The 13,369-nt window shown below is 38.7% G+C and overlaps 3 protein-coding genes across 3 annotated transcripts; 2 read left to right on the top strand and 1 right to left on the bottom strand.

The window, feature by feature from the left end:
• Positions 1-65: 65 nt before the first annotated feature.
• On the top strand, positions 66-1,720 carry Urod (uroporphyrinogen decarboxylase). The gene is made up of 4 exons (XM_065308979.1): positions 66-216; positions 267-399; positions 458-636; positions 702-1,720. The coding sequence occupies exons 1-4, from the start codon at positions 199-201 to the stop codon at positions 1,476-1,478; spliced, it is 1,107 nt and encodes a 368-aa protein (XP_065165051.1). The 5' UTR covers positions 66-198; the 3' UTR covers positions 1,479-1,720.
• On the bottom strand, positions 1,479-4,350 carry LOC135797434 (putative GTP-binding protein 6). Its single transcript, XM_065309799.1, has 4 exons — positions 4,247-4,350; positions 2,086-2,938; positions 1,728-2,038; positions 1,479-1,635 (listed from the first exon to the last, which is right to left on the bottom strand). Exons 1-4 carry the CDS (start codon positions 4,348-4,350, stop codon positions 1,512-1,514), a joined length of 1,392 nt encoding a protein of 463 aa, XP_065165871.1. The 3' UTR covers positions 1,479-1,511.
• On the top strand, positions 4,208-12,202 carry LOC135796881 (laminin subunit beta-1-like). Its single transcript, XM_065308978.1, is given in 16 exon segments — positions 4,208-4,689; positions 5,497-5,574; positions 5,645-5,707; positions 5,759-5,872; positions 6,028-6,957; positions 7,026-7,214; positions 7,271-7,776; positions 7,838-9,200; positions 9,261-9,385; positions 9,387-9,461; positions 9,532-9,631; positions 9,836-10,027; positions 10,086-11,117; positions 11,120-11,219; positions 11,277-11,418; positions 11,474-12,202. Coding segments are annotated over 15 exon segments (5,445 nt in total). The 5' UTR covers positions 4,208-4,689; positions 5,497-5,525; the 3' UTR covers positions 11,939-12,202.
• Positions 12,203-13,369: the final 1,167 nt, after the last annotated feature.

The following is a 13,369-nucleotide window of genomic DNA, read 5'->3' as shown; positions in this document are numbered from 1 at the left end:
AGTTTTTAGTCATTTTTAACCATAAAAGTGCATCGCAGCGACATCTGTGCTCAATTTCAGCAAGCATATTCTTCATTATCATCACATTCATAACCGGATAACCGCAAAGTTGTTTGTCACCTTCTAGGTCACTCTAGATTAACTTTAATAAGTATTACATCCAGTTTATAACTGAAAACTTCATAAAAACACGTAACTATGGATCTATCTGAAGAGGTAATACTTATTTTATGCTTAAAATAACCTCTAATATAATAAATTTATAGGAAATCAAGCAATATCTTGAATCTACAGACTTTCCAAGTTTAAAAAATGAAAGAATACTTATTACTGCCAAAGGAGGTGTTCCTGATAAACTTCCAGTGTGGGTTATGAGGCAAGCAGGGCGTTATTTAACTGGTAAGTTATTATATCATCAAAATATTCAATAATTCACTAATTTCAATCATTTTTATAGAGTTTAGAGACTTTCGTAAACAACATTCCTTCTTTGAAATATGCAGAAGTCCTAAACTAGCATGTGAAGTCACCCTAATGCCAATCCGGCGTTATGAGCTTGATGCAGCCATTATTTTCAGTGATATCCTAGTGGTTCCACAGGCATTAGGATTAGAAGTTGTCATGGAACCCGAAAAGGTATAAGAATCCACTTAAATTATTATATAATCAATATTAAATTGATTTTGAATAATTTATCTTAGGGACCAGTATTTCCCAAGCCTTTAACCTTGGACACCCTCAAAGATTTGGACTGGAACAACCCAGTTGAGAAGTTACAATATGTTGGACAAGCAATCAGATTGACCAGACACATGCTCCAAGGAAAAGTACCCATCATAGGCTTCTCAGCAGCGCCATGGACCCTAATGGTCTATATGATCGAAGGCGGAGGAACAAAAACCGCGTCCAAAGCGAAAAAATGGATCTATTCCAATCCGCAACAAGCTCGCGAGTTATTCAAACGCCTCGCCGACGTAATCGTTGATTATCTCGTCATGCAAGTCGAATGGGGCGCGCAAATGTTACAATTATTCGAAAGCTCTGCCGAATACCTCACCTCCGATGTCTACGAAGATTTCATGCTGCCTTTACTCAAACAAATCCCAGCTGGGATACGCGCAAAGTTACAAACCAAGAATATCCCGTCTGTTCCGATCGTTTTCTTCGCCAAAGGAGGCCGCCATCTTTTAGACCTCCAACTACAAGCGAACTTTGATGTGATCAGCTTGGACTGGGCTACGGATCCGCAAGATGTCCGCTGTATTAATAAAGATATTGTCCTGCAAGGCAATCTGGATCCATGCGCTCTCTACGCGGATAAGGAAACTCTCCAGAAGTACACAACGAAAATGCTGAACAAATTCGGATATAAACATCACATTGTCAATCTTGGTCATGGTATCTACCCGGATGTTGATCCACAAGCTGTGGAATGGTTTGTGGAAACTGTACATGCGTTTAAAAATCCTTACCCTTAGATTATAGAGGTGAAGGATTTATTTTTGTAGTGTTTACTGCACAAAGTGATGTTTGAATTGTTGCAATTTACTTCTTGTTATAACCACACGCGCGTTTTGGCGCTGCTGGTTGTCGTCTGGTGTCACATCAACGACCGCCGCGTTTTTATACAGCCATCTAAAGATGTCACATGTTAGAGAATTTTTAATACGTTTTAATATGAATATGAATCGTAAAAAGTAAAGTTTATTAGTAATTAAAAGGTTTACCTTATCTCATCACCGCCTGTTGGTACCCGGATGGTCATAACAATGCGATTTGTTTGTGAAATTACTAAATCTTGAAGTTTTTCAGTTAATTCCGGTAATCCATGAAGAGTTTTAGCAGAAACACATAATTCTCCTGAAGATTCAGTGGATTTTAATGGAGATATGTCCATTTTATTACCAACAGTGATCATTTTTTGTTGAAATTGCTTAGTATCAGTCTGCAGAGCTAAATTTTCAAGTGTAGACATTACATGTCTCCGTTGAAACAAGTAATCTTCACTTGAGAGATCTTCAACGTGTAATATAACATCCTAAAATACGATTTTTAATGAAAATTTAATTTTTATGATTAACTTACAGCATATAAAGCGTCTTCCAGCGTAGCAACAAAGCATTCGATCAAATTCGTCGGAATATCGCTAATAAAACCAACTGTATCAACAAATAACACCTCAAGATTACATGGTAATAATCCCGCATGCATTGTTACATCTAAAGTCGCAAATAATTGATTTCTTGGTTTTAGTTTACCATCGCCTGTCAGTGCTTTGATAATTGAAGTTTTTCCTGCGTTTGTGTAGCCAACAACAGCTATAACAGGATAATCAATATCTCGACGTCTTTTTCTTAACAATTCTCTTTGTCCACGTAACTTTTTAATTTCTCCTTTGATTTTATTCTCTCTGTTTTGTAGCATTTGTCGCCGGGTGTCGAAATTACTCGCTGCCATGAAATGCGAATCGTGTTTCTTTATATTTGCGCGTAAATATGGGATTTCCGCTAAGGCGACTTGTAATTTTGCGTGTTTCGTGATTGCATGCAGGCGTAATATCTGCATTACGATTTTGTACCGATCAAAGATTGGTACTTGGAAGATTTTTTCCAATTCTTCAAGTTGGACGCTTTTTAATCGACTTACGTTGATGAATACGGCGGTTATTGATTGATTTCGACGTACGGTTTGTTTTAGTTTTTCTACTGTACCTGAACCGAAGATTTCTTTTTTGTCTAGGGTTTCTAAAGGTACTGCTAAAGTGTCGTTTACTTTCCATGGTGCAAGAGTACGGATCAAAGCTGCGGCTTCTTCAAGTTGTCTTGTGGGATTTGTGTCGGATACTTTTTTAGGTCCCCATTTTATGTATGGGTGGATTATGAAACAGTTGTAATCCTTGTGGAGGCCGAAACATTGTTCTGATAGTTGGTTATATTCCCTTTTTGAAAAAGAAAAAAATGGCGACGCAAAGGTAAATAAAACTTGTTTTATGACAAAAATCAAAAAAATGCTTACTCATCGTTATCTATATCTATATTAACTTCATTTTCTTCAATAACTTGATGTTTCGTTGTTTTTTTAGCGTAGGATTGTATTCTTGTCGATATTCTACGCGTAGATATAATGGAAGTAATTTACGGAGAAACATTTTGAATGTACCGCTACTTTCCCACTACTCAAAAGATTTCTAACCTAAAAACTAAACTCGCGTTTTGCCTCAATCAATTGAATATCATCAATCATCAAATGAATAAGAGTTAATTGCTTGTGTTGATTGCAATGTAAAGGTTGGTTTTCTATTCAATTAATACATAGTGAAATTAACTTACTGATTATCTGAATCACTAATGTATTAACAGAAAACAAACTAAAATTCTGACCAAGACCTATGCTAACAAAATACACATATTCTCCTATAACTTGAACTTGTAACATATGCAACCCAATATACACGAAAACAACATCACTAGTTCTACAAAATGAAAGCGCAATAGGCGTATCAGTCGAATTTCGTAAAATGCATGTGGGAATTGAGATTGTCACCAATGTTGGACGAGATTTGTGCGCGCCCAACTAAACCGAGAGCAATTTGTGAATTAAACCGATTGTATCCGGATGTAAAGTTATCTATGGCGCCCACGTCGCGCCGAAAGGAAACTTGACGCTTTTGTTTTACGTTGGTCGGAAATGATAAGACAACGACAAATTATAGAAATTATAGAACCCAAAGCTTGTGTTTTAAATGTTCAGTATCTATCAGCGTCTAGTGTAAATGTTAAATTTAACAATTACTTAAGTTAAATATGAATAAAAATAAGACAGCAGTTATTATCTTTCTTGACATGAAGCGTATAGGTCACGATAACGTTAAAAAATGTCACTGCCCTCCACTGAGAAAGTAAAAAATCATTCTTGGGACACAAAAAAGAGTACCACATGTGTTGCACATGTTTTGAAAGCTGCTTAAGTTGAACAAGGCGCAAGTGACTTAACTTAAGTCATGTTTTTTTCTTCTTCTTTTAGATGCAAAAAGTTTTACTTTACTTTACACAAGTATTGATTGAGTTGTTTAAGTAAAATATATTTTTGGATTTAAAAGGCCCCGACCACCATTTTGTTTGTAGTAATTTAGTAGGAGGGTTGTTCGCTTAGTTTTCGTGGGTTGTATTTGTAGATAAGTCGTGCGCGTCGCAGTGATTTCCTTTTCGTTGTCCTCGTTGGGCACGTTGAGAGCTTTCGGTGTTGCCGCTTGGAGCGACCCGACCATACCAGTCCCCGGCAGTGCGCCCGATGTAGCTCCGGCGGAAGGTACTGCACCGACACAGTTTCACACAGCGCAAGAATCTTCATCTTTTCACATCAACATAATCCTCACCTCTTTCTATACTTTAAACATACACAAAGTATAACACAACGTGATTATTACATGACATCAAAACAAGTGACTTAAGTTAAGTAATAAGTGCGTCCATCGTGCATCTTCTGTAGCATCGTGTGTGAGTGCTGCGCGCACGCGTCTCTGTGAAAGTGCATTAAGTCCGAGTGTTGACTGAAAGGGATGCGCGACACCGCCTGGGATATGTTCGTGTCACTGGCGGATCTACACTGTGCGTTGGTGTACTTTTGAAGTTGGTTTACTTCAACATCCCCCGACGGCAAGCAATTGCACGTGTTTTCGCCTCCTGACAGGTAAACACCAGTGTTGAGTCGTCTTAACTTAAGCAGCTTTGGTAACGCGGCGTGTTGCTGGCTGTGCCGCAAGCAGAAGGGTCTTGTACACTTCCGAGAAGGCCCAAAAATAGCGCCGATCTATTTCCAGGCGCGGTTTAACAACATTTTATTGTGACTTTAAGTTTTATGGCTTATTATGCGCATGCTAATATTACAAACGCATGAAGTTTCGTTGAACTTTATTCCACCGAGTGTTTTACTTCATTTTTATGAGTTATTAATACATTAAACACATAAAAGGTTATGTATATGTTACTAGTATAATATAGGCAACCCAATATACATATTAAGCATATTAATGTAATTTTAACACAAATTTTTAAATTTTATATGTTGTAAATGATAAATTCATTGCTCTCGGTGTATTCTTGGCGCCGGCAGGTCAGCACGTTTGAAATTACATCGCATGTGCAGAATATTCTCAATTCAGCTAGAATTACGTATTGAATCAACTTGTAAACGCATAAAAATTGTTTCAATGAAACCAAAACGTGTCCATACAACAAACACTCGCTTCGAAATTTAGAATTTCGGGTCGTGAGGGCAAGTAAACATTTTTTCTCTTTCGGGATCTTTGAATGAAAGTTATTCAACTCGCAAGCCGGTGATGATAAATAATGGCCGAATGTGCGATAACATTGATTGTCGAATGACCCATTTTTAACCGTCTTCCATACTCAGTGTATTTCTTGCTTGTATTCGAATTTTCTCACATTACAATCGCAGATCTAATTTTATTTTTCTTAATTTTTTTTTTATTTTTAGGTTATTGTCATTAAAAAAGGCTCTTCATCATGGAGAGTCGCGCTGCGGCAACACTCCTCATCTTTATGATCATAAACAGTACGTAAAACATATAAAAAATAAATAAAATAATAAATTATAACCTAATTTTTTTATTTTTGTGTTTTAGGTTGCATAACTTTATATTCAAGTCAACAGATTGGCCCACCACGACATCCGAATGCATCCCGAGGTAAATTTATATTTAATTTATTGAAACTTTGAATAAAATTTAATTCACCAGCGCCATATTTATTAAGAGGCGATCAGCCTCCGCCGCCCGACAACGATCTCGACTATGGCCCCGCACGATTTCCGTTTGATAGCGCCACCTATCGGTCAAATCACCGCCGGCCAGGTTTGACGTCATACTATAACCCAATTTGATGGTGTTTGGCCTGGTCCTTCCTAATTTTCACATTTTTACATTTTTTACTTAAAAATCTAATTTTTACGGTGTTGGATCAATTTCTAAGCCTTTATTATGATTCTAACCTATTTTTTTAACTCTAGGTCATCGTACACATCCCTGTGAGAAAGGTTCTTGTTATCCCCAAACCGGAAATCTCCTAATCGGCCGTGAAAGTCAATTATTCGCATCGTCAACTTGCGGCATGCGTGAAGCCGAACGTTATTGCATCGTAGCACATTTAGAAGATAAGAAAAAATGCTTCTGGTGCGATTCTCGACCAACTGATCACCCGAAACCAGACATGAATCACAACATCAGTAATATCGTATACAGGGTGTACCCTGGTACGAATAAAAAAACATGGTGGCAGTCCGAAAACGGCAAAGAGAATGTCTACATCCAACTTGATCTGGAAGCAGAGTTTCATTTCACTCATATAATCATAACCTTCAAAACCTTCCGACCGGCGGCCATGTTGATTGAACGCTCGTATGACTTCAAAAAGTCTTGGCAAGTGTATCGCTACTTTGCACACAACTGCGATGAGAGTTTCCCTGGAGTCAGTCGTGATCAACCACATAACCTCGCTGATGTTGTCTGTGAATCCAAGTATTCCAACGTGGAGCCATCTTCCAATGGAGAACTGATTTATCGTGTGTTACTACCGCATGTACGCATTGACAACCCGTACTCCAGTCAAGTACAGAATTTGATGAAGATGACTAATTTGAGGATTAATTTCACCAAGTTGCATACTTTGGGTGATGATCATTTGGATCGTAGAGAAGAGATTCAGGAGAAGTACTACTATGCTATCACGGATATGGTTGTAAGAGGGTCCTGCTCGTGTTATGGACATGCGAATAGATGTCTACCACTTCCGGGGCAGTCATCTTCAGTGATTGATATGGTTCATGGAAGGTGTGAGTGTACACATAATACCAAAGGAAGGAATTGTGAAAAGTGTGAGGATTTCTTTAATGATTTACCGTGGGGACCAGCTGTTGGGTTGCAAGCCAACGCATGTAAACGTAAGTTATTAATATTACATAACCTAACCTATATTATAATCTAACCTAAAAACTTTAAATTTTTTAAGGTTGTAATTGTAATAATCACGCTACGAGTTGCCATTTTGACCCGGCGGTTTATGAGCAGTCTGGGAAAACATCCGGAGGGGTCTGCGATGGGTGCAAACACAATACCATGGGATACAATTGTGAACAGTGTAAAGAGTTCTACTACATGGACCCAAACAAAGATATTCAAGATCCTGAAATATGCAGACGTAATTTTTTTCTATTTTCAGTCTTTTTGGTTATTAAACTTAATATTTTTGTTTAGCTTGTGATTGTGACCCACATGGAACCACAGACGATGGCAACTGTGACCCAAGCGGTGACCCTGCCAACAACATCGAAGCAGGTTCCTGTCATTGTAAAGCTAACGTCGAGGGACGTCGTTGTGACTCATGCAAAAACGGTTTCTGGAATTTCACTGATGCTAACCCAGAGGGTTGTGAAAGTTGCTCCTGTAATCGTTTCGGTACGATAGACAACCAAGGCTGCAATGTTTACACAGGAGAATGTACTTGTAAGAGGTATGTGGAGGGCAGGGATTGTAATCAGTGTAGACAAGAGTTCTGGGGTTTATCGGAGAAACAAGATGGCTGCATGCCTTGTGATTGCGACCCGGGTGGTGCCATTGATGGTTTCTGTGATGTCATTGATGGGCAGTGTCAGTGCCGGCATGATATGACTGGTAGGAATTGTAGTACACCGAAACAACAACATTTCACGGCCAGTTTGGACTTTTTGTTGTACGAAGCGGAAGCTGGGAAGAGTTCACCGGTAAGTATCTTAAACCAAACTTTAAAACCCATTTTTTAAATTTTTTTTTTAATTTTTGAAGAATTGTCAAGTGGTTATCAGGGAACCCTACAGAGAACCCTGGCGTAACACCTGGACGGGTACAGGAGTAGTAAAAACCTCCGAAAACAGTTACATTGAATTCTACATCAACAACATCCATCGCTCCATGAACTACGACCCTGTAGTCAGATACCTCCCCAATGGTGAAACCTGGGAAGAGGTAACCATGAAAATCATCCGTGAAGATCCCATAGATCCAAACGGTGAATGTCAACACGAATCAATCGAAAACGACGTGAAACAATTCATGCTCCCTGGTTATGATAGCAGCGTGAAAGTAGGACCTCCCGCGTGTTTGGAAGAAGGAAAAACCTACCGGATACGCCTAGAATTCGGCCAGTCTAAATCCGGTCAAGATAACTCCAAAGCCGTGGTGCAAATTGATTCAATTGTACTAGTACCCAATTTCGATAGTATCCCATGGTTTTCCGGATCAGCTCCAGCTGAGAACCGCCAAAAGGACTTCGAAGCCCACAACTGCGGGTATTTCAACTACAGTGCAGGTCCCAAGGAGATCTCAGAACGTTGCAAGGAACACTACAACAGTATCGGCGTGTATATCTACGATGGATCACCACCATGTCAGTGTGACCCAACTGGATCAGTCAGTAAACTCTGTGATGAATACGGAGGTCAATGCGAATGTAAACCGAATGTGGTTGGACGTAGGTGTGACCGCTGCGCACCGGGTACCTTTGGGTTTGGACCTGAGGGTTGCATGGCTTGTGACTGCGATAATATTGGATCCCTGGATAATTTCTGTAATGCTACTACAGGGCAATGCACATGTCGGCCTAATACCTATGGGAGACAATGTAATCAATGCCGGACTGGATTCTGGAACTTCCCGAACTGTCAAAGATGTGATTGTAATGGTCATGCGGATATCTGCGATGCCCTAACTGGGACCTGCCTTGATTGTAGAGATAATACAGTTGGAGGGTTATGTGATCATTGTGTTGATGGATACTATGGTGACCCACGTCTGAATGTAGATATTCCATGCAGACCTTGTCCTTGTCCTGGTATTCCAGGATCTGGACATTCATACGCGGAAAGATGTTCGATGGATTCTTATACCAAGGATGTTATCTGTGAATGTAAGGGTGGATATGCAGGAGCAAGGTGTGATGTCTGCGCGGATAATTACTTTGGTAATCCGGAGGTACCTTTTGGTGGGTGTAGTCCTTGCGATTGTAACAATAAGGTTAACCCGTTGAGTCCGGGTAATTGTGATGCGAAAACAGGACAATGTAAGCAGTGCTTATATAACACTACAGGGGATCACTGTGAGAAGTGTAAACCATCTTTCTATAGAGATAGTGATGGAGAAACATGTACAGGTAAATATAACCTTAAAATTTGTATGATTTTATACTAAATCTTGTTTTTTTTGTGTTTAGAGTGTTATTGTGACATTTTGGGCACAAATTCAACCGCGGGTCATTGCGATCCTGACTTTGGACAATGTCCTTGTTATCCTAATGTCATCGGGAGGAATTGTGACACGTGTGCGCCTAATCACTGGAAAGATCGCTAGTGGTGTCGGGTGTGAACCATGCGGATGTGATGAAGTTGGATCAATTGATTCACAATGTCATCCAGTAAGTAACAAAGTTTTATTTTTGTTTTAACAGGAATATTGATCTGATATTTATGATTTTTTGTTTTTAGTATGAAGGACAATGCATATGTAAACCCAACTATGGCGGACGACAATGTAACGAATGCAAAGCCGAATATTGGGGCAATCCGAAGTTGAACGAGTGTCACAGTATGTTTGTTACTATTATCTTATCAATTTAATCTAATGAGGACACGATTTTATCTAATTTCTAACAATTTAACTTCATTCATTTCATTTTACAATCATGAAGCTGTTGATATTCATTTTTTTACTAAATTATTTTATACTAACTTCATCACAAGGTGATTTTCTTGTGTTTAATTAAATAATGTTTATTTTAAATTATTTTAGAATGTGACTGTGACCCATATGGAACATTAAACTTCCAATGTAATCGTAAAACGGGCGCGTGCGTCTGTAGACCTGGGATTGGTGGTGATCGTTGTGATAAATGCGCGAGAGGATACATTGGAGATGCACCACATTGTCAACCATGCGGGGAATGCTTCGATAACTGGGATAGAATACTACATGAACATGAAAGTATGTTTGTTTAACTTCTCCTGTTTAAAAATTTAATATTTGTGTTTGTTTTTTTAAGATAACACCATAATCGAGATTGAAAGAGCTAAGACAATCAAAAAAGAAGGTGCCCGAGGCGCTTACACAAAAGAATTCGATGAAATGCAATCAAAACTCAATGAAGTAGAAACTCTCCTGCAAAGAACCGAAGTAATTGACCTAAAATCCATCGATTCAACATCAGAAAAATTAAAAGAACGCATCAAGGACATCAATGACAACCCTCTGAAAGCCCTCACAGATAATCTCGCTGAAGTAGACATCAACAACAAGCAAGGTGAACGAAAACTAAACGAACTCGAGAAAAAACTACAAGATTTAGTAAATAAAACAAAAGAACTCCAAAATAACGCTACATTAGTCCGTGAAGACAACGTACAAGGAGCTTTAACCCTCATAGAACAAGCTAAAGAAAAAGCTAACAGAGCTGTACAGAAAGCTGACATGTCTGCCCAACACAACATAGAATACGCAGCAAGACAATGCAAAGCAATTGATAGTCTTGTCAACTCCACAAAACATGATCTCGACGTCAACCATGAATCACAAGAGTTAACACTCAAAGAAATCAGGGAAAATGTTAAGAATCTAACAAGTATCATGCCAGAGTTGAATAATTTAGTTTGTGATCGTCGAGGTGATCCCTGTGATTCAATCTGTGGTGGTGCAGGTTGTGGAGTTTGTGGTGTAGCTGTGTCTTGTGAACATGGAGCTAAACAACTCGCTGAGATGGCGTTGCAGTTCGCCAATGAAACCGAAGACATCTTGAAACAAAAAGAAGCAAAAGCCAATGAATTTATTAGAAATGTCAACGCTGTTAATACAACACTATCGAAACAAAACGCTGAAGCTGCTTATAATGCAGCGTTTGATGCTTGGGTTAAGGCTAATGAGACTTTTACACGTCTTGCATTCACTAAGAAAGAATTACAGGACTTTTTGAATAGTAATATTACTAAACCAGAGGATATCGAGGAGAGGATTCAAGAAGTGTTGGATAAAAAGATAGCTTCGGATAAGGATGAGATTCGTACACTTGCAGAGAAGATTAAAAGGCTTCAGAGACACAGGAGAATATTGATGGGATCATTGCTGATACTGCAGAGGATCTTAAACGAGCACAGCAGTTGAAAGAAAGCGCTGATATTGTTAAGTAAGTTGATTTTTATATATTTAATAACGAGATATTTATGGTTTTGTTATATTTTAGGGAACGCGTTGAACAAATTCGTAATATCACTGACACAGTGAGTGCTACTTTGACAAACAGTAGTTTAGCTCAGCAGGGAGCTGATGATGATATTCGTACAGCTGGTGAAAGTGTCTCCAAAGTAGAAACTCTTCTAAATAATGTAAGTCAATACATTTTTAAAGAAAATTTTCATTTAAATAACTATTTTTGGTTAGGTTGAAGATGAATATGAAGAAGCAAAGCATGACATCAACCGAACTGATGTAGACATCAAGAAACTCCAAGAAGACATCTCTTCCCTCCAGTTGAATGCTTCCAGTAACGAAAACAAAGCCTCTACCTTCATGGTGACCTCACAAAACATCGATAAAGAAGCAAAGGAGACTCGTAAACAACTAGATGACTTGCATAAACGTTATAATCAAACAGCAAACGCCCTGAATGAGTCAATGTTGAAAGTGAAAGCGTCCGAGGACAAGGCGAAGAATTTAGTGAATCGTGCTGTTACATTGACGGCAAGTATCAATAAAATTCACGACGACCTCAACAAGGTGACCAGTCAGAATCCTAATGATACATTAGGGCGGCTGGAGGCTGAAATTGATGAGTTAAATCGCCGCATGGAGGAGTACAATTTGAAGATTCAGCAGAGGCTGGAGTATTACAAAATTTGCACTTAATGAGTAGTGCGCCATTGTTGTGCAATCGTTTTATTCCTATATTTACGCACAACACACGCGTCTATATATATTTTATATAAATATATCTATTGTATGTCTTTGAATTAATGTGTTAAATGTTTAGGTACTGTATCTGCTTGTACATATTTTTAGTGTTCTCTCTTTTATTTCGTAAAAATGCCTCGATATAATTTTGTTATTTATACGGGACTAGATACAATCAAAGTGTTCATTCAACGAGTTTAATAAATATGAATATTTCCAGTTGTGGATGTGTTAAATTAAAGAAATACTTACATAAAATTATTGAAGTGTGAGAAGTAACGGCCATGATTGTTCAAATATCAATTATTTTTAGTGTAAGATGTATGTTGGGTTGCCTATGTTAAAACATTGTATTTAATATAATAAAATTAAAATATATACTTTAAGTATATGATAACTTAATAAAATAAATATTAACGTATTAAATAATGTTATTAAATTTATATTATTCTAATTAATTGAGTGTAATACTTGTAATTTATAATTTTGTGAACAGTTGTTTTCTTGGTGTATACTTGGTTGCCTATATTAAAGGTAAACAATAAAATGCCGGTATGCGCCGGTCTGAAAGCGCACAGAGCGCGCAGCGCAGAGCCTCTGGCGGTAAATCGTTCGCATTCGTTCCAAGAACTCCTCGCCGCGCTTGTATTATTAAAGATGGCTCGCTCCAGTTAACTGTCAGTGTTGTGTGTTGTGTCCGGAAGGTTTGAAAGCGACGGACGGCCGACAGCTGACACGCCGGGAATACGCGCTGACTCGCGCAGCATGTTCGCGCGAACCAAAGTCTGGATAGTGCCGTAGGACTTGCATTCGCATCCAGTGTTCCCACAGGAGTAGTACTCCCGCAACTCCCAGGACGATCGGCGTGCGTGCGGGAGACAATAACACGCGCGAGTGCGTTGTGTGAGTGTGTTGTGTGCAAGTGTGCACACGATGATGATGGCAGCGGCGGCGACGGCGGAGGACGTGCACGCGTTGCTGGCGCAAAAGGACGCCGTCATCCGCGAGCAGCGCGACCAGCTGCTAAGGCTGAAACGCGAGCTGGATGGGCTCGCCAGCGAGCGCGACCTCCTGCTCTGCGAGAACAGCAATCTGCGCTTTGAACTCGAGATGGTTGAGCTCAAACGTTTGCAGGAAGAAAGGTAAGAGACCCCTATCAAAACAAAAGAACGAAAACTAAACAAAAAGGAAACTAACCTCGATTTTTTTGATAAAATCATAAATTACTCAAAAACTATCAGAGATACAGTAATAATTCTTTCGCTATTGCATTTCTAATTAAATTATATATATTTTATGTAATTTTTATATTGATAACATTTTGCTATCATGAGTTATAATCATTTAAATTATTTTTTGGAAATTTTTGAAAATCATCTTTATTTG

Source organism: Atheta coriaria, unplaced genomic scaffold (genome assembly GCF_025399875.1).
Source record: "Atheta coriaria isolate IRGN ID8LTWV9N9 unplaced genomic scaffold, Caltech_Dcor_3.1 hic_scaffold_8_pilon, whole genome shotgun sequence".
Lineage (NCBI taxonomy): Eukaryota > Metazoa > Arthropoda > Insecta > Coleoptera > Staphylinidae > Dalotia > Dalotia coriaria.
The sequence above is the reverse complement of the archived record's forward strand: the minus strand, read 5'-3'. Positions and strand labels throughout refer to the sequence as shown.

Bases quoted from the DNA above. Each gene is read 5' to 3' on its own strand.
- LOC135797434 (XM_065309799.1), bottom strand. From the start codon at position 4,350: ATGAAGATTCTTGCGCTGTGTGAAACTGTGTCGGTGCAGTACCTTCCG. The intron at 2,939-4,246 runs GCAACACCGAAA...TTTTTCAAAAAG, and splicing joins TGGTCGGGTCGCTCCAAGCG to GGAATATAACCAACTATCAG. The intron at 2,039-2,085 runs GTAAGTTAATCA...ATCGTATTTTAG, and splicing joins TGGAAGACGCTTTATATGCT to GATGTTATATTACACGTTGA.
- Urod (XM_065308979.1), top strand. The intron at 400-457 runs GTAAGTTATTAT...TCATTTTTATAG, and splicing joins AGCAGGGCGTTATTTAACTG to AGTTTAGAGACTTTCGTAAA. The intron at 637-701 runs GTATAAGAATCC...AATTTATCTTAG, and splicing joins TTGTCATGGAACCCGAAAAG to GGACCAGTATTTCCCAAGCC.